The following is a 27,832-nucleotide window of genomic DNA, read 5'->3' as shown; positions in this document are numbered from 1 at the left end:
TGTAGTATATAAACCATAAAACTGTCATGGGGGGGGGGGGGATTTAAATACAACATTTTTGGTTATTGTCCAGCAATGTATTTGATTTCTTAGCCAAGAGATTAGTCAAATACGGAGCCCCGCACATGACATGCAAGAAAAAAATAATAAATTTTGCGCACGATTTACTAAAACGTGCACACGATTACTATTTCGTTCCCTCGATTTGCTAAATCGTGTACATTTCTGTCCCCCTCGCTTCTGAAATGATGGCTACGCCCTTAAAAGCAGTGTTTCTCAATCTGTTTTGGATGTCTCTCTTATCGTACACCCCCATTTTGGGATTTGCAGCCTCTACTAATGAGATGATGAGTTGAATCAGGTGGTTTGAGAACCAATGCTTAAAATAAACATTTTTCTTGATATTAGGAACATTTCATTAATCTAAAAAAAACAATATAAAGAAGCTTTTGCGCAATGGAAAGTTTCCATGGATGTTAAAGTTTATCCATGGAACCACACAGATCCTTTGTTTTTGAGAGTGTAAGACATGCACATCAACTTCTGCTCCCAGAGGGACATCTTTCTGCAGAGTTTAGCTCCAACACACCTGCCTGGAAGTATCTAATGATCCCAAAAACCTTGATCAGCTGTTTTCAGGTGTGTTTCATTTTTTTGCTGGAACCAAACTCTGCTGGAAAGTGGCCCTCCAGGAGAAGGACTATACACCCCTGTCCTAAAAAGCACTGATGACTCCATCAATGAAATCAGTCATATCTCATTTAAGTGTCAACTTTAATTTGATGAGAACTGTTCGAGATCCCCAATGAGTGCAGAGGTGATATAACCTGAGCATAGTTTGGGACATTAAAATGTCCTTTGAAACTCAAGAGCAAACACATGTGAGATAGAAAATCTGAGAAAGACTGAAGACTTCAAATTTCATTTGTGATTTTTCTGTCTTAAGAGGAGCATTCAAGAAAGGAATACTTCTGCACGTCATTCATATTTATGTCTGTTGCAGTTGATTTAAATATAATTTGATGGCTGTAACTGTCATGCATATGACTGGAATAGATTACAGCGTCTGTATATTGACCTGCCTCACTTGCCTTTTCTATTTCCTGAGGGTGTCCTCGACTCGCATGAGTTATTGACATCACGCCTCACAGGGGAAAGTTACTTCAGTAGCACAGACGATGATTCATGTCGCTCATTGTGTCTCGCGAGGGGGGATAAAGTTCAGAGTCCCGACATTCCACCGCAGCCCAGGGAATTAATCAGCTTCTTAAGTTGACTCAATTATTCATCAGTCTTAACCGGAAAGATAGCAGTCGCCTCATTGAGCGCACACATGCACCAGTTGATTTGTGCTCAAAAAAACTGCCCGTGAGGCTCATTAGAAAACTTTGAGTCTATAAGGATTCATAGAGACTCCAAATGATACCAAATATGTTGACAGTGTGCAACAATAAGATCATCTTAAGAGTGTTTGCTACCACCTCCATCTGCATTATTTAGTAGCCTAGATGTCTTTTACTGGAAATCGCACACTAGTTGCACTTTTTATGCTTTTTACATAAAGTTTCACTTTAGTTTTAGGTATTTAAACCACAATCAAGCTATCCTTGTGAAATAAAAAAAATAGCTGCATAACAACATACAGACAAAAAAGATGAACTGCAGCATAAATTTTTTTTTTTTTTTTTGCTACTAAAAATGTAATGTCAACAACAGATTAAACAAGCTGTCAAGTGTGGTTTTGGCTTGTAGATGAGTATACTAAAAACCTTTGGCTACTTTTCAAAAAGCTGCAGCTTGTCCTGCTCCAACTTCCTGTTTCAGATGGAAATATGTCAACACAAGAAAAGTATATTTGTAAAATGACTCCGTATGGTCTTTTTTCTATCTTATCTTTCTTAAATGCACTTTGTTGTTTATCTTTCTTTCTTAACTGCATTGTTGACTATTTGTATAGTACAGTTTACAGTTTAGCATCATTATACAAGAATATTTGAATGAAATAAACAGAAAGCCATGACTGACCAATCAGAATCAAGTATTCTAGAGAGTAATTAACATATATATTGTACTTATTTGTCTAAAATCCCATCTTGATATGGTGATACATCTCAAAAATGGGTGATAGACGACAGGCATTTGTTGAATCATATGTCACTCCAGTAGTTTTTTCGATTGCTTGTTTTGGAGGAATGTGCTACTATAGCATGCTGTTCAGACGTGGCTACTCTTGGCAGGCAGGTCTAAATGAGCACAAATTGACGAATTAAATGTTTTTAGATGGTCTACATTGGTGTTAGAGAGTGTTTAATTTGAGGTAGCCATCTGCTCTTCTCATTTACATAATCTGTTCTTGAGAGACTTCATTACACACATTCGTAGCATTGGGATGTTGATGTGAGATGATGTTTCTTTTGCAGAAGAATTTTGCAGCTTGGAGGAAAGTAGAATGTTAATGAACACCTCAGGATTACAGCATAAATGTCATCTCTTTCTTTAACTTCCCAGTCCCTATTGCAGTGTTTTTTCTTCTCCTCACAGTCTCAATCGACTCCATTCGGGAGGTGTGTGAGGGGAAGCAGTCGGAGATCTTCCAGCGTTATGCCGACGGTAGCTTTGATCCCAACTGCTGCTTCAGCATCTACTATGGCGAGCACATGGAGTCTCTTGACCTGGTGTCAGGTACAGGAGAAGAAGCTCGCACCTGGATTACTGGCCTTAAGTACCTTATGGCCGGCATCAGCGATGAAGACAGTCTGGCCAAGCGCCAACGCACTCGTGACCAATATCCTTCCTGATGGAGCTCCCATTGCAGAAATTCAAAGTTGACACTATCTGTCTTACTATTATTCAGATTTTTAGTAGATTAGGAAACATGAGCACATTGGAACTGTCAAGTTTGATTCACTGCAGGGGTGTGCGATATTGAAAAAATATGATATCTCGATATTTTTGGAAATCGATAATTAAACAATATTTTGTTTAATTAAACAATATTTATTTATGCCGGTACCTTGGCTGGTTTAGGCCTGTCATGGATAAATAAATGTGACACTAAAACTGCCAGTAGGTGGCAGCAAGTCTCTGTCTTAATGAGTGATTCATTGATTCATTGAAGTGATTCATTCATAAGATTTGTTCGAAACGGCTAATTCATGTAGAAAGTGGCTTTCAATTAATTAAATTAATGTTTTTTTTAATTGTTGTATAAAGTTAATATCACATTTGCTCACATGCTAATGTTCAGGAAAACAGCTGGCACTCTTGCTGGAGTGATATTACTTAACTTTATCATATCTTATAAATATTTTTAAAAAAAAAAACATACAGGGATATTTTTGCTTTCATAACTTGAATTGTAGGGTTTGTAGGGTCATTCTAACTGCATTCTATTCTAATAAGCTTGTTTTTTGCAAAGTGAGTGACATACTTGATAATGTCAGCTTGCATATCGTTAAAACAACAATTACAATATTATTAGAAAATAACGCACACACCTAATTCCCTGTTAGGGAAGCTACTTTGAAACAGCTAAACTACAAGCTACTTCTAATTTAATAGTTATGAAGTAGTCAAGTACAGTCAAGCTATCTTTCGTAAAAATTCACTACCGTCAAGCTATTGATTCTTCTTCCCTTAGAATTAAGTGAATGAGTGAATAGTGATGTAGCTCTTCATGCTAAACTGCTACTTTTTGGAAAAAGTTGGTTGTTACTTAAAAAGCTACACAGTTTTCAGAGCATCTGAGCTATTGTCACACTACTGGACATTTTTAGTAAACCTGCAACTTCACTTTTAGCAATTTAAATGCTTGTCATGATGAAATGGCATCTGACATGTTTGTTGTTAGTGGAGGTGTTTTGCTGTTCTGTGCTCTCAGACCCTTAACTCTACCCATCACGTGGCTGAAGCAGACCTTCACAGAGGCCGATAAGAATGGAGACGGCTGCCTGAGCATCAGTGAAGTGCTGCAGCTCCTGCACAAGCTCAATGTCAACCTGCCCAGACAGAAAGTCAAACAGATGTTTAAGGTGAGCCATTATGATCTGCTTCTCTCTTTTAGGAACATCAGTATTAGTTGATAATAGCCACTTACCAAATCAACTTTTAAAAGTACAACATTTGAAAAGTTAACACAAACTGTTATGCATGCTTAAACCATCAGTATATTTTGTGGCTTTTTTTAGACTTTTGACAAAAGACCGGTCACATTGTAGCTTATTCTGGTCAAAAACTGCCCACTTAGACAGGAAGTCGCCCAATTAGTCTGACTGACACGTAAAGTGACCAACCAGTTTACTTTTTACATTGTTAGATCCTGTCAAAAACAGCAGAAAGGTTTGATCCTGAAATGTTTGACCCCGACTACACCAAAACGTTTAGATCTTTCCCAAATCTCTTCACCAGATCCAATTAGAAGATGCTAAAAATTTTAGATCATCCCAAAAAGATGTTTAACCATTTACAACCTATGCAACCTAACACCTGTAAATCAGATTAGAGCTTGGCATTTTGAAAAAGCCCATTTTGTGTGCATGCATGTGCATGAGACAGTTGTCCTGTATCATCTATAATTATGCTACTTTGAATATGAATATAATGCTGTCTGACCAGATAACTGGTCAGCATTGAAGATCTTTGCATAAAGCTTTGAGTCTTTTTTTTTTCTTTTTCTGGGCCACACCATGGCCTTCTTATGGTGTGTATGGCTCCACTCTGCTCCATTTTTCCAGGCCGTCTGGATTACTGTGCGTGAGTATGTGGTTGAGACCTCACATCAGCTGTTTGCAGGTCGCTAAGCTTCACACTTCATCAGCGTCCACCCCATCTGCTGTAAATGGACACAGATGGCCTTTAGTGTAAGACACAGTAAACCACAGGGGGGCAATCTGGCCCTGCTATCCAACAACAGAGTGTGATGTTGAGTGTGTTTTTCACCTGAAGTCTTTGGCCCTGATTTCTCTGGCTTAACCTCACAAACAACCTGTGTGATTCTCCACACACTGTGTTCTGGGATTTTATTTATTTTTCTTCATCTTTACAGAAAACCAGTTTGTTTGTTTGTTAATTAAATTTAAAATCAAATATATGTTAAATAATAATTTATATAATATATATTTTATTGTTTTGAATTTTGTTGTTGTTTTTTATAAAAATAGTATTTTTAAATGATATATATACTGTATATACAGCAGCACAAAAATTTCAACTCTTATAATAATCAGAAATGTATCTTGAGCAGCAAATCAGCATATTAGAATGATTTCTGAAGGATCATGTAACACTGAAGACTGGAGTAATGATGCTGAAAATTTTAAAATAATATAAACTTGTTGTAACTATAATAATATTTTGTAATATTAATGTTTTACTGTATTTGTAATTAAATCAATAATTTTCTTTCAAAAACATAAATACAAATCGTATTGATCCCAAACCTTAAAATGTTAGTGTATAAAATTAAGGTAACACTTTAGAATAGGGAACACTTATTCACTATTAACTACGACTTTTCCCTCAATAAATTCTTAATTAGCTGCTTATTAATAGTTAGTAAGGTAGTTGCTAAGTTTAGGTATTGGGTAGGATTAGGGATGTAGGATAAGGTCATGTAGAATAAGGGATTAATATGTGCTTAATTACTAATAAATGGCTAATATTCTAGTAATATGCATGCTAATAAGCAACTAGTTAAGAGACACTAAAATAAAGTGTTACCCACTTTATTATAATGACCCATTCTCACTATTAACTAGTTGTTTATTAGCATGCATATTACTAGCATATTGACTGTTCATTAGTATTAATAAACCATATATTAATGCCTTATTCGGCATGACCATATTTTAGGCCCCTTAATAATTCTACCCAATACCTAAATTTAGCAACTTCCTCACTAACTATTAATAAGCAGCAAATTAGGAATTTATTGAGGAAAAGTCGTAGTTAATAGTTAATAGTTAATATGTGTTCCCTATTCTAAAGTGTTACCAAAATGGATTTTTTATATATATATATATATATATATATATATATATATATATATATATATATATTTTTATTATTATTATATTTTATCATTATTATGATTAGTGGTAGTAGTCAAGCATCCATTATTGTATTTATGGTTAGTGATTTGAACAAATCCCTAAGCCTACATATTAAACCTGCACATTCTGTGTTGTTAATGTGAATGTGTGCTGTCTTTTTTATTTTTTATTTTTTAACAGTTGGACTTGTGATCTTTACCTGGTGAACAATAAAATAAGAGAAAAAATCCCATAGACTTACATTGATTTAAATATAGAGACCAGCATATCAGAGAAGCATGACTTTTAACAAGAGTCAGTAAATAACCTAGCAACCACTCAGAATACATTAGCAACTGCATAGCAATACACTGGCATCCACTAACAGCACTCTTTTTTCTTTTTTAGTATTACATGTTTATTGTATAAAAAGTTCATTTTTAGATTCTGTTATGTATTTGATTAAATGTAATTACATTTAAAAGGAGCTTAGTTTAGATGCCTCAGTCCGATATCCTCAGAGGAAGTGATGTCAGCTCCTCGGAGGGAGCTCTTCTGAGCAGCTTCAGTGTTTGTGACCTGTTTTCACGCTTCTCTCCATAAAGCAGCAATTCTCAGGCGCTTAGCTCCGGGTTTATTACATCCTCCACACCTCGGCTCACCGCAAGCCTTTGTGTGTGTGTTTGACTCAGCAGCTCTCCGGATCAGCGCCGGCGTCTGAGCCCGGGATTCACTGAGCTGAGAAAACACTTTTGGGCTCTTATGGGCTGAGAGCTGCAGGAGATGTGGAGGCGCTGTTGTTTTCTAGGGGTTTGACTTCTCAGCGTGGCGGGGGTTTAATTGTGACAGTAGGTTGCTGCTGCTGAATGAGTCGTTTCTCCAGTTGATTGAAGAGCTGCTGGTTTATCTTCCATCATAACCAACGATCGGTGACTGAAACCAGGCATCAGCAAGCAAATCTACCCATAGCTGTGCATTACTGATTTACAGAAGTTCAACTAAATATTTCAATTTGAACTAAAATGGTTTCAGTTCATAAACCCTTTGGACTACAGGCATTTTGTTTTAGAAAGAATATAGAAAGGAATGGTAAAAAATATGCAGAATATGTATTAGAATATGTACTGAAAGTGATAAACAGTTTTTTTGCATGAAACATCTTTACAAAAAACATTGCAGTGTCTTTGTTGAGGCCCAAAACACAATGGAGTCAAAGTCGTTAAGTGAAGATTCTCACAGTCAGACTACAAAAAGGCATCGTAAAAGCGATTCACAAAACAGTTCAACTTATGCACTAAATTCTGAATCTTCTGAAGACTTACAATAGCTTCATGTCAGAAACAAACCGTAATTTCGTAATCTTCCCCTCACCAGATAACAAAGCACACAAGAGCCTAGCCATTTGGCATCATTAACATCAGAAATGTTTGTATTTGAATATATATGTGAAAGCAAACTCCTCATGACTTCAGAAGACCTGGAATATCACAAACGAATCATATAGGCTACTTTAAAGGTTTCCTTTACAGTGATTTTACCTCTTTTTGTGTGTGTGTAACTGCTAGCTCTTGGACTTGTTATGCTTTTGTTGTATGGAAAAGTACAGCATGGACATTCTGCTGAACTTCTCGTTTTGTGTTCCAGAAAAGCCTGTAAATATCTACCTCAATGACACTGTGTTTTATGACCGGATAAAACTAGCTGTATAAAGCATTACTACACCACACCATTAATGACTTTCATGTAAAGGCAAACTATTGGCTTCACCTTAATTTTTCATGTTATTTATTTATTTATTTATTTGTATTTATTTGTTGGGGGGGGGGATTCTTAATTGATCATTTAAGGACCTAATAACACTCTTTGGAGTTTTCCATCTCACTGATCTCAACCTCAGTCTTTCTCCATGACTGGCTTTTAGGAGGCAGACACTGATGACAACCAGGGCACGTTGGGATTTGAGGAGTTCTGCTCTTTCTATAAGATGATGTCAACGCGGCGCGATCTGTACCTGCTGATGCTCACCTACAGCAACCATAAAGACCACCTGGACACAGATGACCTCAAACGCTTCCTCGAGACTGAGCAAAAGGTGAGGTGTGTTTTGTGTGTAAAATCCACTGGCAGCAGATACCGTGAAGCATCTGTCGTGCATATTGTTTTCATGTCCTCCTTTTAACTCGGGCACATAATTTGATAAACTTGGTGAAAATACAATGTGTCCTTTCCATGCTAATGTGACCATAGGCGCTTTTCCCAACATTTTGGAAAGACTGTCCTCACACACTCTCAGATCTCCTCTTTCATGGGTTTGAAGAACAGCACAGAATTCAATAAAGCTTTGCTAAGGGCGGCAGCTTAAGCTTTATTAGAATTTTTATTAGTCGCCTGAAACACTTAGACTACATTAACAGGTCATTCACACTGAAAAATGAAATATACACTTGCCGTGTTTATGAATTTCATGAATGAGTGACCTTGTTTACACATAGATATTTAGACATGAGGCATGTAAAGCTCTTTTTGGGATAAATTTGGACCTTCGGGAAATGGTGTGCAACTGAGGAATCAAGTGATTATTAATGGTTAAAATGTGAAGGCTGTGAAGGTGAAGAGGTTATAAAAATGCTGATGGAAATGTTATGCATCAACTACCCATTAACATTTTTCAGTTTTATAAATGATTTATAAAAACAACTAGGAAATTATTGTATGTTAACATTTATTATGATTATATGCACATATTTTGAAAGATGCCTCTGGACTCTAAACTGATTTGTGATTTAAAATGAAATCACAATGAACTTACAGTCGTCTCAAGTGAATTGATATGTTAACAAGTGTGAATGTTATCCTGCTGTTCATTAACCTATGTAACCTCATTTGCAAAATCACCTCTAGTGGTACATTTTCATATTACTTCGGACTGGCAAATCACAAATCTACATGATAGAACGCTGATTTAATGTTTCAGGCGGTCATTAAAATCTCATTACAAGTTGAAATGCAGCAATATTAAGCACTAGCATGCAGTCAAATTAAAATCAAAAACACAAAAAGCCCACCATGAACCATATAGAATGAGAAAATAAGCATTTCAAGCAAGTGGTACCACTCAGAGTGACCTTTTCTTCATGAAAACACAGTCTCATTTGTCTCAAGTAGTTACCAGCAGAAAAAAGTGGCCCTCATCAAACGCCATCATTAGTTTCTTAATGGACTGAGAAAAACAGAGCTGAGAACAAAGTAGACCAGTCCATTTAAGTTCCACCAGCAGCTAATCATCAACGAGAGTGTTGATGTATTGCGTGGTTTACTGCGATTCGGTCTCCGCAGCTGGCAGGATCCCGCCGTCCCCCGCTGCATTAGCTGGAGGAAAGATCTGACACTGATTGGCGTGGATGGGAATCTCATTGACTAATCAGTCCATTTAAACGGCAGCTGTCGGGCATCACAATCGGACTCCAGAGCGGAGATGGGCTAGCTGTGTGAGCATGGCTCCCTGCGGTCGTATTTATCACATATTTCGTATGTAAAATGAATAAAAATGTAGCTTTGATTTCATTAGATGGCTGTATGGTAGCTGTTTTGAATGCTTTGTAAGTGTTTAATCATTCACCTGTTCATCTTTCTTTACTGTTTGTTTGTGTTTCAGATGACAAACGTCTCAAAGGAGCACTGCCTCGAAATTGTGGCCAAGTTTGAGCCTTGTTCTGAAAACCAGACACTGGGTGTCCTGGGTATTGACGGTACGCTCTTCTTATTTCTAAAATGTATTCGCTGAAAGTTTCTTTTATAAGAGGTCCAGTGTGATCACATTTTCTGTCAGTAGAAATCCATGCAGTGGATACTTTTTCATGGACTGTGATGGCACGTTTCCACAGTTATTAACATCATAAATCTAGCAAAGCTTTTAATATCTTAATTTTTACAAAAATTAATGTACATTTATTACACTATATGTTGTGTTTTATTGCTTTGGCATTGAGTTACAAAAAAATGGTTAACTCTGTGTGAGTGCTTCTGATACAATGGAGTGACGGCCATTATTTGAAATATTTCTCTCCTCTGAACAACGTCAGAGATTTCATCACTATCATGGATTTTTTATTTTATTTTGCAGTGAGGGCAAATGAGAACACAAAAATTACATTTGTTGTTGTTTGTGTTCACCGCTATATAACTTTACCCGACTGTGATGACTTCCGCTTCTGAGAAATGTGAAAAAGATCCATTGAGAGTAGTTAGACGCCATATTGAATTAATGGATGAAAACAAAGCCGGAATAGAATTATAACTGTTCTATAGAGTTTTTGTCTACTGGAATTTTTTTTATTTATTTATTTTTTTCAGAAAGACTTTTCATTAACTCAATAAACGGTATGTTGTTAAACAATCAATTGCACTTCTATCTTTCCTGTCCAAAATTAAATATGGCATTACCCTGATGAAGTTCTATTTGTCTAAGTTTTTAAAGTATAAATCAGTTGTTGCTGAAATTATTTACGAATGATTAAATTGTACAAAATATCTAGAATACAGAGCTATAAAATGTGAATAGATAGCAAAGGATTCCTATTATGAGTCCCTTTCAGGGTCCAATTATTATTATGGAATTTATTGTATTTTTACCATGTCAACCACCATGTCAAAAAAACAACAACAACCAACTGACACTGAAAACTTCAGTTTATTTGCAATCCCACTGGCAATTTTAAGCTGATTGATTTTTATTAACCACTTTGAATTTAGTTGTTGGTGATGAAAATCAAGCTAAAACTCTATGACATGAATTCACAATCACATCTAACTGTCCCACACAGGTTTTACCAATTACATGCGCAGTCCTGCAGGGGACATCTTCAACCCTGAGCATTACGAGGTGAACCAGGACATGACGGAGCCTCTCAGTAACTACTTCATCGCTTCCTCCCACAACACCTACCTGATGGGCGACCAGCTCATGTCCCAGTCTCGGGTGGATATGTACGCCTGGGTGCTGCAGGCCGGCTGCAGATGTGTGGAAGGTGAGATTGGCCTGATTTTCTAGCATCTTTTAATGCTTCTTCCTATACAGTGTATCAGTGGGTGTGGATTTCACAGTGCAGGTGATTAATGAGAATCAAAGTTATTTGCATGATTTTTAAAATATGCTTTAGTTTTGATTAGAAATGCAATGGAAAAATATAAATTATTGATTAAAAATGGTATCATAAAATATTAATTAATTTTAAATGTATTTTATACATTCAAAATAAACTTTTTTTTCTTTATCATCATCGTTCAGTGGATTGCTGGGATGGACAGGATGGAGAACCAATCGTACATCATGGCTACACCCTGACTTCCAAAATCCTCTTTAAAGATGTTATCGAGACCATCAACAAATATGCATTCATCAAAACCCAGTAAGAGATAAAACATGGTAGATATTAGTCGACTGAAATATAAACAGCTGATTAGTGTCATAAGCCAGATTTCTGACTTTTTTCAAGCTAAGAAGAGATGACAATAGGCCATCAATCTGTAACACAACCAATGAGCATAACAATTATTAATAATTTTTACAAGTATTTATTAATAATAATAATTATTATTATTATTTTAGAAAATGTTATTTCTATAATTGAGAAAATATAATAATAATAATTATTATTATTATTATTAACAACAAATACAGCAATGTGCAAGGTTGTTCAAGGTTGTTTTTCTTTTTTAGTTAATACAATTTAAATAATTTAACAATTTCAGTATCTGTGAAGAAATTACATTAAGGAGATGATTTTAAGAGCTGATACAATAATAAGTTCAAAAACAATAAATTGTTATTTATTTATTTTACTGTAAAATATATTACTATTTTAGTTCTACTATTTACAAAGTTATGTTTTTAGTGAATTCCTCTACTATATGGCATTATATTTAGCTTTGACCACCATGCTTTCAAGGTATCATTTTTACATTTATCTATATCATAGTAGTGCAAAGGTTTTTTTTTTTTTTTTCTTTTGGTAACACTTTATTTTAGGGTCTCTTAACTAGTTGCTAATTAACATGCATATTAATAGAATTTTAGCCATTTATTAGTAGTAATTAAGCACATATTAATGCCTTATTCTACATGACCTTATTCTACATCCCTAATCCTACCCAATACCTAAACTTAACAACTACCTTACTAACTATTAATAAGCAGCAAATTAGGAATTTATTGAGGGAAAAATCGTAGTTAATAGTTAATAAGTGTTCCCTATTCTAAAGTGTTACCTTTTCTTTTTATTCTTTGAGGAGTCTTCTAAAGAAAACTATTACTCGGCAGTCTGCCTGAGCTTTCCCTCAAGTTTGAGTCCTGAAGGTTTATGCATCTGACTGCTAGCAGTGAAGGACAGTTCATTCTAGCCCACAGTCACATTGTGTTTGTAATATCTTATTCTCTGAGCCTGAATACAGCGCTGTTGAGCAGTGGAGGTCCAGGAGTGTGTGAACGTGTGTGTGTCCACATGAACATTTCAGACTGACAGCATGTTTCCTCCATCGCTATGACTTTGGGGTGTTGTTGCTGCTTAAGGTGATAATCCAATAAAGCCTGTCAAGGGTTCTTGAGGGTCGCAGTATACAATAAGCTATTTTAAGACAATGTCTCACACATATGTCAGATGTGATATGTGTCTATCATGTGTCTATTGGGCTTGCCACTTGAGCTTGTTTAGGTTTATAAACTGCAATGACAGCAAAAGTGCACATTTACAGCAGTATTCGTCAGTATCCGGATCGGTTTTTCACTTATGGATTATGTATCAAAGTTTCTCGTACCAAAAATAGTCTGTGCTTTCCACAAATAGAGTACGAAATAAGAGCTGAAATCACTGAAAATAATTATTGCTTAACCTCCAGAATTATCGTTTGTCAACCTCAGACAGGAAACAGCTAAATATGAGTTATTTTATTTTATATTTGACAGAATAATATGCTCTGACAATTTCTGAATAAGCCACTTTGACCACTTTTTAATTGGACGTTGACAGTTGAATGGCATTTTAAGTCTTTAGACTCACTATTATCTTAGATCTGTAAATGTGTCTTGTGGATGATCTTTCCTCAGGTATCCTGTGATTCTGTCCATTGAGAATCACTGCAGCGTCCCTCAGCAGAAGAAGATGGCTCAGTATCTGACTGAAGTGTTGGGTGATAAACTGGACGTGTCCTCCATCCCTGCCGACCCATCTGGACTTCTGCCTTCACCCGAAGCCCTAAAAGGCAAAATCCTCATCAAGGTAACCATCTAAACGCTTTTACATCAACACTAAGGAGCAAATCCATGGTCATTTTTTTTTTAGAGGATGGTCAGATGTATTCATGATGAAAATCAACTTGCTTGATGTACCGGTAATTGTGTGCGCAGTGCATGCATTGATTTATGAAAGATTATGAACATTATCTGAAGCATCAAAGATATCATAAACCTCTAGCTAAGCAAAGTCAATTCAATTGTAATTATAAACATACAGTATACTGTATAATTAACTAAAAATCATAAAAGTACTAGAATAGAATATTGGTGTATTACTTATTTTTCTCTGAAAATTGTGTTCAGTTTTTGTGCAACTTTTATCAAAGGGTGAGTGAAATTAATTCACAAAATTACAAATTATCATGTAAAAACATTAACAATTCACAAATATTTTAGCAATAATATCATAATGAATGCATAACTATTTGATATTTTAGTAACATTGCATTTCGATTTTTGTCCTTTTTTTGCACAGTTGCTGGTCTTTTTCTATCAGAAAACCTTTTAGAGCAACAAAACAGTAGAATCTTAATGATATAAAATCTATTTGCTGAAATGCAGCTCTCTCCTGTGCTTTTAATAAAGTGTGAGGGTTGAAAATTGGGCCGTAGATGGAGCAGCTCGGCAAGCGAGTTGGCGCTATAATTGGAAGACAGACTGGCGTTCCCACCAGAGAGTGAATCCTGAACTGCAAACTGGGCCAGCCGGTGGTATTGACAAATTGCTCGGCACGTGGCTACTGGGAGCCCAGCGAACAGAAAACACTTGCATCGTTGCTCAGTCGCTGCATTTGCCTGGAACGTTGCTTTGTTACCATTGAGCAAGACTATAATACAGTCACAGGTTCTGAACACTTTTTCAAATACTTTAAATGTAATCACAGATGAAGAAAAATTACTCAAAATTGCTTAGATGTTTATTTTGCATTGTCTGCTAATGCAGCATCAAAGCTGATAATAGTAGAAAACAACAGCACATGCTAAAACTAATTACTCTTTGGGGTCAGACATTGTTTGATTGATTAACCGCTATTGATTAACCCATTTCTGTCATCTATCGCTGGCCTCTTTCTGTTAATGTCCCTGTCAATGTCAGTGCTGCATTTCTGCAGTCCATACATCAGAGTGCTGTTCTGTGCCAGTCAATTATAGCATTTACTGATAAAGCAGCTTAAGTGGCGATGGGTCCCCTAGGTTGTAATTGTCTTGTAAGATGCTGTTATAGTGCTAGAAGACCCTAGGGCCAGAAACAATCCCTATTCAAGTATGCAAATGCAGACACAGATGCATTGAGCATTTTTGCAACAAGAAATCTCAGTACTCAAGGGGACGATAGCGTTTCTTTCAAATGTCTATGCCAGCAGACCAGACGTGTTCTTATTCAGGTATCTGCTATAAATATGTTGTAATAAATTTTTTGGCATGACAGTAGTTAAAAACTGACTACAGAATAAGACAATTTACACTAAAGGTTGCAATACTGAGAATACAATGAGATGAGAATTGATTGCTAAAAATATTTGCATTCAAGCATTTGGGCATAGATGTCAGTAGGGATTTGTCACCTTAAGACACCAACTCTTCAGTTTCAATATGAATGGCTTTTTACACTGGAATCCAGTTCTTTCCCTGTTAGTTGGTAACACTTTAGTGTAGGGACAATTCTTACTATTCTTACGCTTACCAATTCTCACTAGCTGTTTATTAGCATGCCTGTTATTAACATATTGGCTGTTTATTAGTGTTTTTAAAGCACATATTCTGCATGACCTTATTCTACATCCGAAATCGTACACCTATACCTAAACTTAACAACTACCATACTAACTATTAATATGCAACAAATTAGAAGTTTATTGAGGCAAAAGTCATAGTTAATGGTTTGTTAATAGCGAGAATTGGACCTTAAAATAAAATATGACCGAATATGTTTGTTTGTGTCATCATATTATAGTTTAAAAAGCAATTGCTCTCTAAAACTAACTAAAAAGCTCATAAAAAAGAAAGAAAAAAGAAAATGCATGCATATTACTAGCGTATTGGCTGTTTATTAATACTTATAAAGCACATATTAATGCCTTATTCTGCATGACCATATTTTAAATCCCTTAAGACCTAAACATAACAACTACCTTACTAACTATTAATAAGCAGCAAAAAAGGAGTTTAATGAGGTAAAAGTTCTAGTTTATAGTTAGTTAATAGTGAGGATTGGACCTTAAAATAAAGTGTGACCGAAAAGTGTTCCGTCGTTTCATAAAAATGTCTGCATTTAATTAATATTGCATTTAATCCCCTGCAATAAAGAAAGCAAACACCACACAAGCATCACTGTTGGAAGCAGAAAGTGTTCGACCTGACTGCTCTGTTTTCAACTCCTCCCTTGCCGAATGTTAAAGCTAACCTCAGTTGAAGGTAGACTTTTTCCAAACAGATTTTCTCAAAAACACTGTCCCATCTGCCATTGGTTTGAGATGGTCCTGTCCCAAACTCATGCGACTGGTTGAACCATGTTGCTGAATGGGGCTGGTTGAGATCCTCAAACAAGCAAATCAATGGATATTATTTTTTGTTCATTAAGCAGAACAGTATTTTGAACCACTACAGAGTTTACACTGAACTAGTGTTAGATATAAATGAAAACACATTTCACAAATCTTGTATTGAGATGTGTTCTGTATGTTTGCTCAAAGGGTAAAAAACTGCCCCCAAATATAGACGAGAATGCAGAGGAGGGGGACGTGTCTGATGAAGACAGCGCTGATGAGATGGAGGATGACTGTAAGCTGATGAATGGAGATGTAAGTATTGTTAGATGATGTGGTGCATTTTAAAAATATCTTTTTGTATGAAAAATTTAGGAAGAGTAGATGTTGTTCATTCACCACTGGAAATTGAAAGTGCATTGCATTATGGGATTGACTATTTCATGCAGTCTGCTCTGTTGTATAGGACACATTTCGGCAAAAGCAGTATAATCCATCATACAGAATATAAGTAAGAAAAAAGTAAGAGTAGTATGTTAGAATTTTGAACAGCTCAAAGGCTAGTGGTGGAGAGATTTAATATGTTTAATTGTTATGAAAATAATGTTGCAAATGCAAATGCAATACATTTAATGGTATTTAAGTTGGTCTTCATTTTCTTAATGCGAAATATATTAGTTTTTTTTTATTTTATTTTAATTTGAGGTTGAAATATCACCTGGTCAAGTGTAATGAGATTCACTCTAATCTTCAATTCTTCAGGTCGTTCTACATCTGTCATGTTCTTTTAGCAGGACGTTTCAATCGTACTTTATGCAAAAGGCTCTCAGTGAAACCTCAAAGACTCATGCATTTTGAATGAAAGCTCCTCTCTTAAGTGCCTTAATGTAAAAATAAAAGATGATATTTTGGCAAGTGAATATTTGTCATGATTTTTTTCTCTGTGTAAAATTAGGTCAAGACTTCAGCTTATAGATATTTTGATGAATGGTTTTGACCTTCATGTTCCCTGCAGATGCTGTTACAATGCTAATTTTAAGTCCATTCGAATTCACTTCTCTCTGTCTCCCTTTCCAGACATCTATGAACAGGAAGCAGGCGGAAAATGTTGCAAAGAAAAAATTAGATAACCTCATGAAGGAGTCAAAGATTCGTGACCGGGAAGATCCGGACAGTTTTACCATCGCAGCCCTGCCGCCGACAGGAAAACATGACAAATCACCGCTAAAGGTTAATATGCTGTACTTCACCATACATGTCACTCCTTCCTCTCCAGGAGAGGAAATGTTACCACATTTACAGACAAAATGACCACATTCACTTCTGCTTGCATTGTGTTCTTTCTATTCCATGTTAATGCATTTAGATCAATGTACTGTAGTTTGTTTACTGTTGAATTAATCACTATTTTATACACATTTTTATTTAGATAGACAGACAGACAGACAGAACGTAATTGTAACCTAAAATGGACCTATAACAAGCTGATGATTTTTTATTTACCATGATAATCATAGTACAAAAAAGTTTTACCTGTTTCCTATCAAAAGCTACTCTCGATGCTGCGTTTCAATAACGCTAATGAGAACATTCTTTGTTCGACCGGTTGTGAAGCACATAGCAGCTCATAGCACTCAACAGCCAAGAGGGAGCCAGACCAAAAAACAAAACAAACGGTCTTTATGACCAGAAGGAAGTCCTGAGGCTGTGCCCAGGACAATGGGTGTGTCCCCTCGGGCAGTGCCATGGGAAACTCCAACGACGAGAGTAAGGGCTCCTTCCCGGCACCCTTAGGGGATGTTTCGGGGGTCAGCGATCTCCAGTGAGATGTTACATGTTCGGTTGTTTCCTGCCGTGTTTCAGGACACCAAACATTTAACATTCCACCACCAGCAAATCAAAGTGTCACAGACAGTCTCCCTTTCAGAGAATTTGGCAGCGTGGAATCTACTGCCAAATAATCTCTCCATGGGGCGTAAGGACTCCACAAGAGGGCTACAGGATATGATTTGCGTATCATCCTTCGTATTTCAACGGCGTGGTCTCCACTACCGTGAAACCGGAACAAGTGTATTCATTGACACAGGATATGCAAGCTCTGCTGGACAAGGAGGTTGTAGAACGTCTCCCCTCCTAGACAGAGATTTGAGCTGCTATAGCCAATATTTTCTGGTTACCAGAAATGATGGGGGGTTGTGTCCAGTCTAGATCTTTGCGGGCTGAACCGTTTTCTAAGAACGTACAAGTTCAAAATGCTGACAGTCTATGATTGTTTTCTCAGATCCAATGAGGTGATTGGTTATCAACAAATGATCTCAAGGACGCATACTTTCATTAAGAAATTTTGCCACAACGCAGGAAGTTCCTGAGGTTTGCTGTTGAGGGTTAATCTTACCGGTATCGAGTTCTTCCATTATCACCCCGCACATATGCAAAATGCACCGATGCAGCTTTAGCATTGGCGACTGGCTGATTTGGCCCGGTCTTAAGAGCATGCATTTGGACATCGGGATGTCATCCTCGCTCATCTTACCTATCTGGGATTGAGACCCAGGGGACAATGTATTTAGGGATTAACAGGATTCTATCATAATGTGGGCACAGCTGTCTCCTACACGTATCGAATCCATTCTGAACACCCTGAAGGATTTCAGGCTAGGCCAGAAAGTTACTGTACATTAGTTTCGGAAAGTTCTAGATCTGATGGCGACTGCATCCACGTGAAACCTTTGGACGTCTTGCTCATGAGACCATTACAGTTGCGGCTCAGAGCCAGGGGATTTAATCCAAGGGTCAATCCCCAGAGGTATATAAGGGTTACACGCTAGGGCCTCGTACCCTTTCTATGTGGTTTTTGACTTTGGGTCCCACTCTAGGCACGTGTTGTCGTCGCAAGACAGACGCTTCCCTCACGGGCTGGGGTGCGGTCTTGAATGTCTGTCCAGCCCAAGGGATCTGGAGAGGTCATCTTCTCGAATGGCACATCAATTGCCTCGGAATGATGGCTGTTTAGGTCCTGTTTAGTTTAGGCCCTGAAATGCATCCCCCAGCAGGGGCTACCATGTCCTAGTGCGGGGGGACAAGGCTGTGGTAGTCACTTACATAGGTTGACAGGGCAGACTGCATCGGTGCTGCCGGAAAAGGCTAGCACAGCAGGTTCTGCTTTGTATGTGGGACCAGTTCTAGTCCATCAAGGCGATTTACATTCTGGGGCATATGAATGTTGGAGCAGATTCGCTGGTCGAATTTTGGAGCATGCTGTTGCTGCCCTCGAGGACGCTGAGTGCAAGCACTGTAATCACTTTGATCGGAGTGCTCTGCTCGAGACTCGCTTTCATTCAGAAAGGGGCGAGCCTCTGCGTCCTCGTTGCGATTGTGGGGCTTGCGTTTCGAGCTGGCTGAGAGACGGGGGGTGCGCGAATCACCCCTCTCTCTCACGTTCTCCCCGATCGCTCTGCTCCCAGGAGTCCTGGCCAAGGTATGTCAATGAGAGTCTCACCTCTTACTGATAGCGTCCCATTGAACGACCAGAGTGTGGCTCTCAGATCTAATATTCCTCCTTGACGGCTCGCTATGGGCCAGTTCACTGCCAGGTTGTTTCAGTGCTGGAGTTCCTGCAAGAGAAATTGTCCTCAGGCACATGTCCTGATACTTTCAGAGTTTATGTGTCCGCCATTTCGGCTTGCCGTGTTCTGATTGATGGTGTTTATGTGGGAAAGCACCCTCTAGTTGCCCGCTTCATTCATGGAGCTCAGAGGTTGAGGCTGCATACCAGAGTGACAGTCCCTTCGTCGGACTTGGCCTTAGTGCCCAAGGGGTCGGGTTGGGACTTCATTATGAACCACTAGAGTCAGCACCTGTCAGGTTTCTGACTCTAAAGATGGATTTTCTCATGGCTATTATTTCTCTGAGGAAAATTGGGGATTTGCAGGCTCTGTAAGTCTTGTCATCCTGCTTAGACTTTGCCCCTGGGCTGGTCAAACTATCTTGCATCCTCACCCTTTTATCTTACGGTCATTCTTGAAGCCTCTGACCTCCGCCGTTCAGCATACCAAAGCAAGAAGGACTTAATTTACTGTATCCAATACATGCTCTTCAGATTTACATCCACCGCATTAGCCAGTGGTTTAAATCAGAGCAGTCTTTCATATGCTATGGCATAGTGAGGGTGAGGGATGCTATTGCCCTAGCCTACGAGGCGCTCGGTTTAGCTTCACCTCTAGGAGTTAGGGCCCATTCAACCAGCCGGGTTGCATCCTATGCTAAGGCTCTAGCAGGAGGATTCCCCTTGCATCAAGTGTGTGGTGCGGCAGGCTGGTCCTCTCCATACACATTTGTCAGACTCAATAGTTGGATGTCCATGCTACTCCGGGCTCGCATGTCCTTGAGTCAACATCCTAGAGTCATGTCTGAGACCTCTTCATTGTTTGTGCGCACACACTACACAACCTTGTGGGGTCCAGACACTTCCAGTGCGGCGGCGTTGGTATTCTCGTTCCCATTAGCGTTATTGAAACGCAGCATCGAGAGTAGCTTTTGATAACCCTGTTCCCTGAAAAAGCGGGAACGAGATGCTGCGCCTCAATGCCGCACTATAGGCGTGCCTGGACGTCTCTTCAGACAAAGGTTTAACCTGAAGTTGTGTACGTCTCACGTCTATTTATAACCTGCAGGTGCATGTAATCAATGACATCACTCACCGAGATTATTTAAAGTCCGTGTAAAGAGAATTCTGAGAATTGTTTCTAAACACATTACAAATGTTAGAATGTTTTGCTGAAACACATTACAAAGACTCTGAACTATGTAGTACTGAATTGTGGAGTTAAACCGTTAAACAGTTTTTCACCAATTCTGTGTTCAGGATGTTTTGGGCGGGGCTAAAACGGTGGCTCGATGACGCAATGGAGCCACCGAGCGTGGCCCCGCCCCTAACACTATAATAACTATGTTGAGAGGTCAAGTTCTTAGTTTGTCTTTTTGAATGTCTGTGATGTTAGATATACAGATTCTAGGCAGGGACGGTTCTAGGGTGAATGGTCTTAGCCCAGAGACATCAATATCTGGCAGAATGCATACAATTTAAAAACACGGCGCGTTCACAATTCGCATCTAAAAACGCATGGAAACGCGAGCTTTACCGCTTTCTCTTCTTTCAAAGCGGACCGGAGCTAGTGCTCTCCTGGTGTTTGCCGTTGCTAAGCAACCATGAGCCGCGCACGCCTTGAAGACGAGAAGGTTTCAACTCACTGCAGCGCTGATGCGCCTCTACAATTAAATAACGAACTTGCACGCTCAAACATGTATGGCTGTATAAATCAAATTAAGCTACTAGAGGTAGCATCAGTAGCATCCATTCAGGTTGTAGAGGTATTTGACAGTTGAGAGAGACGGCCACTTTTCCGCGAGTGGGCGTGGTTACAGCGCCGACAGCGGACACGCCCCCAGCGTTTGAGAGCAGAGTCCTGCTTATTTTTCAAAGATTTTGATAACTTATTTTAGTTACTTGGCAGGGTTTTTTTTTATTATTCAAATTTGGCTGGGTGGGTAATAATACATTTTTCTGTTGTGTGACAAACTCAGAACACATATTTTAATATCACTTTACACGGACTTTAAGCCAATTCTTGGCGTGTTTGACACACGTGCTTCACAACCGGTCGAACAAAGAATGTTCTCATTAGCTTTCCTGAAACAGGGTTACAGTCAAGTAACCTGAGATGTTCTCTTACATTTCACTCATTTAAACTGTTCAGCAAGTGGTCTAATTAGCTTAGTTTTGTCCTTGTACAGATGTGTGCTGTGTGGTTATTTAAGGACTGACTCGAGGCTTATACACACAGGATTGCACACAGAGGCTTTTTTCTCAGCAGGTGCCACACCACCATCCTTGACGGGCCCACAGAGATACACGCGAACATGCTTAAATTGGTCATATGCTATACATTTATAGCATTTTCCCCCTGAAGTCCACTCTCTCCTTGACACCTAGAATTAAACAGTCTGTTTCATGTACCCTTAAAACTAAAAATGTTATAGCTGATCATTGTACCAGCAAGAAAAATCCTGCTCTCCATGATAAGTCCCATTTACTGTATATTTTGAATGAATAGGTTACTGTCGCCACCTAGTGATTGTTGTGTCAAAGAATAAGTGTTGTCCATCTGCTACAGAATTGTATCTCTCATATTAGATATGCAAAAACTTTGCTGACAAACCTACAACATGCCTTGTGTCATCTGATTTATAGTTTATTCTATATATATATATATATATATATATATATATATATTTTTTTTTTTTTTTTTTTTTGAAAAATTGTTAAAATGTGAATATATCATACAACAGGCTTTTGAGAAATCAAAATCTCTCAATCATCATTGCATTGTGTTATACCACAATAGAAACTACAAAGCTTCGATCATAAAACTAGACATTTAAATTTAAATTTAATCTTTTTAAGACATGTTATTAGTAGATATAGAGTGACAACTAATATTTATGTTTTATTTTAAGTATCTGCTGTACTGTTATAAAGCTCTCGTTAATTTACATTCCAGGCTATCAGAATTTCATCATACTCTAATATAAATATCAACATAATATTAAAACATTTTCTCAGTTTTAGGCCTCTGAATAAAATTTTGTTTTTTTTTACTCACTCCTCCACTCGAGTCTGAACTATAAAAGCCTGATGTAACAAAAAAAAAAACATATACAAACATTTTTTTTTCCAGAATATTTAATATAATATTTTAATATTTTTTCTTTTTCCCAATTTTTATTATTTATTTTTTTTAAGAATTTCTGTTCCATTTAAAAAATGTTGAATTGATGATTATCATTTTTTACATTTACTGTCATGATAATGTTTTTGGTATATTTATGTATATATTCCTGTCCATATTTTCACTGCAATGCATCTTATTTATAATACAGGGAAAAGCAGAAGACAGCACTGACACTGGAGACGAGGCCAACTCTGGTGGCAACAAACGTCTGGGTAGATCTTTCATGGGGAGTTTCTCCAAACGCAAGGTAGTTGTACATATATTATTATGCATATGGACCCATACTAAACCAAACAATGTTTCCTCCCATAACAACACACTGCACACACTGAAAAATACATCTGTCTTCTGCCTATATCAATTATTCATACTGAATGAATGATTAATAGAAATAATAACATGTATACGGCTCTCTGGAATACTACATTCAGCTGTGTAATAAATTCAAGTTTATTTCCTGCTAATGACCGACTGACTGTATGTTATATGTGACATGTTGACTTAATTAACACTGCATCACCTCAACTCCATCTGTTCACTGTAGAAAAAGACAAGTAAACTGAGGAAGTCCTCCAGTTTTGAGGACACAGACACGGATCAGGAGAGCTCGAGTGGGGCGTCTAAAGCACCAGTGCATCACAGCAGGTACTGTTACAATCACTCATGGTGTGTGGGTTTATATACAGTATAGTCATAAATGTGGTTAAATATTTTATGTTTCATCATTCATCATTGATGTCTGTAACTGAAATCTGTTCTAACAGAAAGAAAAAAACAATGAAGTTGTCAAGAGCACTTTCTGATCTGGTATACACTAAATCTGTGGGCACACCAGACTTTGAGGCACAAGGTGAGAAGAACAGAAATTATATGTGAAATCTCAAACTTCCTGTGAGATTCAGAATTATGAAGTTGATGAAAAATGTGTCCTAGGCCCTATTTAGGCTCTAATAGTGCACTTACACAATAAAAGTCAAGTCAAGTCTCCCTTATTTATATACCACTTTATACAATACAGATGGTATCAAAGCAGCTTTACAGAGACAAACAGGAAAATAGTTTGTCAATAACGCAAGAGGACAATACCAAAGAGTCATTTTTCAGTTAAAGTCAATACATTGATGATTCAGTGATGTCATCATTCAGTTCAGCTCTCTTCCAATAGCGTCTGTGCAATCAGTCACAATCACAGAATCAATTACTAATGTTTCATTTATTTTATTATTATAGGGTTAGTTCACCCAAAAATTAAAATTAGCCTGTGATTTACTCACCCTCGAGGCATCCTAGGTGTATATGACTTTTTTCTTTCAGACGAATCCAGTCGGAGTTATATTAAAAATTGTCCTGGCTATTCCAAGCGTTATCATTGCAGTGGGTGGGTGTTTCTGTTACTCAGTCCAGAACACGTCAAATAAAGCGCACGCATCCGTAATAAAACGTGCCTTACACGGCTCCAGGGGGTGAAAACAGGCCTCCTGTAGCGAATCCATGCGTTTTTGTAAGAAAAATATCCATATTTCAAACTTCTCTCTCACTTCATCTAACTGTGGTACGCGGAAGTCGTTCTGGCGGATGACGTAGGACGTCAGCGTTGTGATTAGTGATGAACGCGGAGAGAGAACAAAACAAAACGTTGGTCACGAATTAGAGGTACAAACCGAGGATTTGTAAAGAAAATTGTCAGAGGATTTCGATATAAGCCGAGAGTTTTTGCTTTGATAAAGTAAGGAAACTTTGCTTCCTTTGCTCCTGTAAACAAACTCACGAGACTAGCATATCTCAGAGGCGCGCGCTGCACATACGTCCTACGTAATCCGTGTATGACAGATAGCAGAAGTGAGAGAAAAGTGTTTATTACGGTTGAAATATGGATATTTTTCTTACAAATTCACTACAGGTGGCCTTTATTTACTCCCCGGAGCTGTGTGAGGCACGTTTTATTGTGGATGCGTGAGCTTTATTTGACATTTTGTGGATTGTAGAACAAAAAGCACCCACCCACTGCAATGATACATTTTTAATATAACTCCGATTGGATTCGTCTGAAAGAAGAAAGTCATGTACACCTAGGTTGCCTCGAGGGTGAGTAAAGGGTGAACTAACCCTTTAAGGGTTGTATATTAAAATTCTGTTTAAGGTAGATTACACTGAAAAACATTTGGAGTAGGATTTATTTGGATACAATTTTTGTATTGAACAGAAATTGCTATTAAATTTCACAAATAATTACAAAGAAACAGCAAGTAATACATAAAATTAAACATAAAATTTTAGAGTGGAAATACTGAAATAGAATTTTGTTGTAAAATGTACTACAATAATCTTTGTTTTATTTACAACTTCAAAAAAAGTGTAGTTGTTTTCGTATGATTTGGTGGGCAATTATGTTGTGATCATGTGTGTCAAGTTTATTTATTTGTTAAATTTGCAATTTTAAAATGTTTCTCTTGATTTTAAATTACATTTAAAGAAAAATTTCATATAGTGGGTCTGTTTATTGTTTTTATTTGTAAAGTGATTCTTTATTTACAATTTATATTTTTCAAATGAATAAACTGATCCTTCATTATTTTTTACATGGCACTCATCCTCCATGTGGCTCCATCTGATCAGCTCTGATCAGTTCAAATGGTTGCAGTCCAGTGAATATGTGCCAGTGTATGTTTTCGCATCTGATGCATGTGTGTTGGGTTGCACTGCAGTGAGCGGCAGCAGTTGGCAGGTGTCATCGATGAGCGAGACCAAGGCCCATCAGTTAATGCAGCAGAAGCCGGTGCAGTTCATACGATTCAACCAGCGCCAGCTCTCGCGTATCTACCCCTCCCCTTACCGCGTGGACTCCAGCAACTTCAACCCACAGCCCTTCTGGAATGCCGGTTGCCATCTGGGTATGCTAGTCCACCCACAAACAAATATTTATGTTTAATGGAGAAACCAAGAATAAACAGTATGTCTGAAACATACTGGGAACCTGCTGCTCGCTGCTACGCTCTAGTATTTTAATTTAATATGAAAATGGTTCAATTCTTGGAAGACACTACTGGATTTACAGGAATTACTAATAATAAAAAGGGTACATTTTTTATTATGACTTCAATTGCTGAAATGGCCTCTACCACCAGAGATATGCTTGTAAATATTAATCGTAATAGTCATTGAATGTTGATGGCTTTTATGCAGTGGCTTTGAACTACCAGACAGAGGGCAGAGTGCTGCAGCTCAACAGAGCCAAGTTTTATTGCAACGGCAACTGTGGTTACATCCTGAAACCTGGCTGTATGTGTGAAGGTGAGTGCCTGCATTTGCTAGTTTGTTTGTTTTTGTTTTTGCTTTTTTGGTCACTGATGTTGTATGTCTGTCTGTATTAATGTCTTCCTGCTTCAGATTTTGGTAACTCTTAAAGTCTCTATATATAATGCATTATAAAATGTGTTCTTCCTTTGTTCTTACAGGTTCTTTTAATCCAGTGGCTGAGGATCCTTTACCAGGGCGGTTGAAAAAACAATTGGTTCTTAAGATCATCAGCGGCCAGCAGTTGCCCAAGCCTAAAGACTCCATGCTGGGTGACCGAGGAGAGGTAAATCAAGACAACAACAAAACTGGCTTTCAAACTGTACATAGAAAATGAGCAGCGTGAAAATAGTAGAACATTTTCAATCCCATTATAATCACTAAAGCTGTCACTCACTGTGGGTTTACCCTGCTTCTTGGGATTTCATTGAGCCTGTGGATCAGATCAGCCTGCCTACACGATTGATTTCCACCACAATTTCATCTATCTAACACATCTATAATTGCAAGAGAGCAACACAAATCACAAATCCAGAATAATTCATATATAATATATAATAATCATGCTGCCTTTGAGTGTCAGGTTTCTTTAGCACACACTACTGAAATGAAACATAAAACATGCATCAGATTCCTTAAAGTTTTCTCATTATGACTGATATTGATAAGACAAATTTAAATGCCACTGATTCATCCCTGCAATTCATGCACACCATGGAAATATTTATAATTAGGTTACAATGCAATTAACTTCAATATTGTAAAGTATTTCTGAGTGAAACTGAATATTCAGTGAGGAATAATGAATGAATAACAAATTTATTCATTTTATTTAGGGTTTAAAAGGATTGTGAAAAGTAAACTGATATCCAAAAAAAACCCCAGCAATTTAAGAAAGTAATTTAAGTTTTTTAAGTTTTAAACAACCTGCATGTAATCAGACTTTCTCACTATCTGATAATAAAGCATAAAATCATTTCCTGAAAATTATACAATCATTGGACCATAGCAAATCATCATAAATCCAAAGTAATAACAGTATACAAATCACTACTTATGGAGGACATGGGTATGTATTTAAATTATACAACAAATTATATATCTTTTAGGAATTTTATCTTGTTTAAAAAGGTATTGTAACCACAATTGATTTTGTATTATTTCAAAGCGCTTTTTTCTAATGTTTTTTCTTTAGATAATCGACCCATTTGTGGAAGTGGAGATTATCGGTCTACCAGTGGATTGCTGCAAAGAGCAAACCAGGGTGGTTGATGACAATGGTGAGAGAGCAATATCCCATGACAGAATTTATATTACACACAAACAACAACACAGCTTGCCATTTAACCTGTAATTGTTGGGGGATTGGTCATTAAAGTATCATTAAACTGTGAGACCATTATTTGGAGTGTTCATTGTTATGTGCGTTTGTTTGGAAGAGGTGCAATAAATTTATGCATGATACTTGCACCAGATATAATCTCAACCTGCATCTCCCAACCACTAAATAATTCAACAATTCATGAACTCGATTTACATTTGCATTTATTTTCTTGCAGGAGTTTTCTTACTAAAGCAACTCACAGGTACATGTACTGTGGTATTGAGATACTAAAGATTAAAAAAAAGGAAAGTGACATTTAGATTTTAAGTGTCATCAAATGGTTTTTGAAAAGTGGAGGCTAGATTTAGTCAGTAGGGGTGGTCAGACTATTGAGGAATGTGTAGATGCAATCTTCGTAAAGAGATAACCCTGAGAAATTGGCTAGGTGAATAGAGGTTTGGAAATTGGCTCGTTTTCTGTATGTTTTGAGACATGAAGTGGCTGTAATGGAGATAATTTTGGAGGATTTCTGAGGAACTGCTCCCTCGGTATGGGTTGATTTCATAATGACACCAGGTGAAAAGAGAACAGCATTGGCCCAAGGATAGAGCCATGTGG

At 37.5% G+C, this 27,832-nt stretch overlaps 1 protein-coding gene across 8 annotated transcripts in view; it reads left to right on the top strand.

Annotated features, from left to right (window-relative positions):
- Nucleotides 1–27,832, top strand: part of plch2a (phospholipase C, eta 2a) — a 142,967-nt gene that overhangs the window by 101,659 nt on the left and 13,476 nt on the right. For all 8 annotated transcript variants that reach the window (XM_058784812.1, XM_058784810.1, XM_058784808.1 and 5 more), the window contains 16 exons: nt 2,542–2,785; nt 3,902–4,031; nt 7,951–8,121; nt 9,685–9,778; nt 10,853–11,056; nt 11,317–11,437; nt 13,132–13,303; nt 16,013–16,120; nt 16,883–17,035; nt 22,745–22,843; nt 23,141–23,241; nt 23,361–23,446; nt 25,302–25,487; nt 25,780–25,887; nt 26,052–26,176; nt 27,086–27,170. In XM_058784812.1, coding sequence (XP_058640795.1) covers nt 2,542–2,785; nt 3,902–4,031; nt 7,951–8,121; nt 9,685–9,778; nt 10,853–11,056; nt 11,317–11,437; nt 13,132–13,303; nt 16,013–16,120; nt 16,883–17,035; nt 22,745–22,843; nt 23,141–23,241; nt 23,361–23,446; nt 25,302–25,487; nt 25,780–25,887; nt 26,052–26,176; nt 27,086–27,170 — 2,187 coding nt within the window. The remainder of the gene's footprint in view (nt 1–2,541; nt 2,786–3,901; nt 4,032–7,950; nt 8,122–9,684; nt 9,779–10,852; nt 11,057–11,316; nt 11,438–13,131; nt 13,304–16,012; nt 16,121–16,882; nt 17,036–22,744; nt 22,844–23,140; nt 23,242–23,360; nt 23,447–25,301; nt 25,488–25,779; nt 25,888–26,051; nt 26,177–27,085; nt 27,171–27,832) is intronic.

The sequence above is a fragment of the Onychostoma macrolepis genome, chromosome 08, assembly GCF_012432095.1.
Source record: "Onychostoma macrolepis isolate SWU-2019 chromosome 08, ASM1243209v1, whole genome shotgun sequence".
Lineage (NCBI taxonomy): Eukaryota > Metazoa > Chordata > Actinopteri > Cypriniformes > Cyprinidae > Onychostoma > Onychostoma macrolepis.
This window is presented reverse-complemented; position numbering and strand designations above follow the sequence as displayed.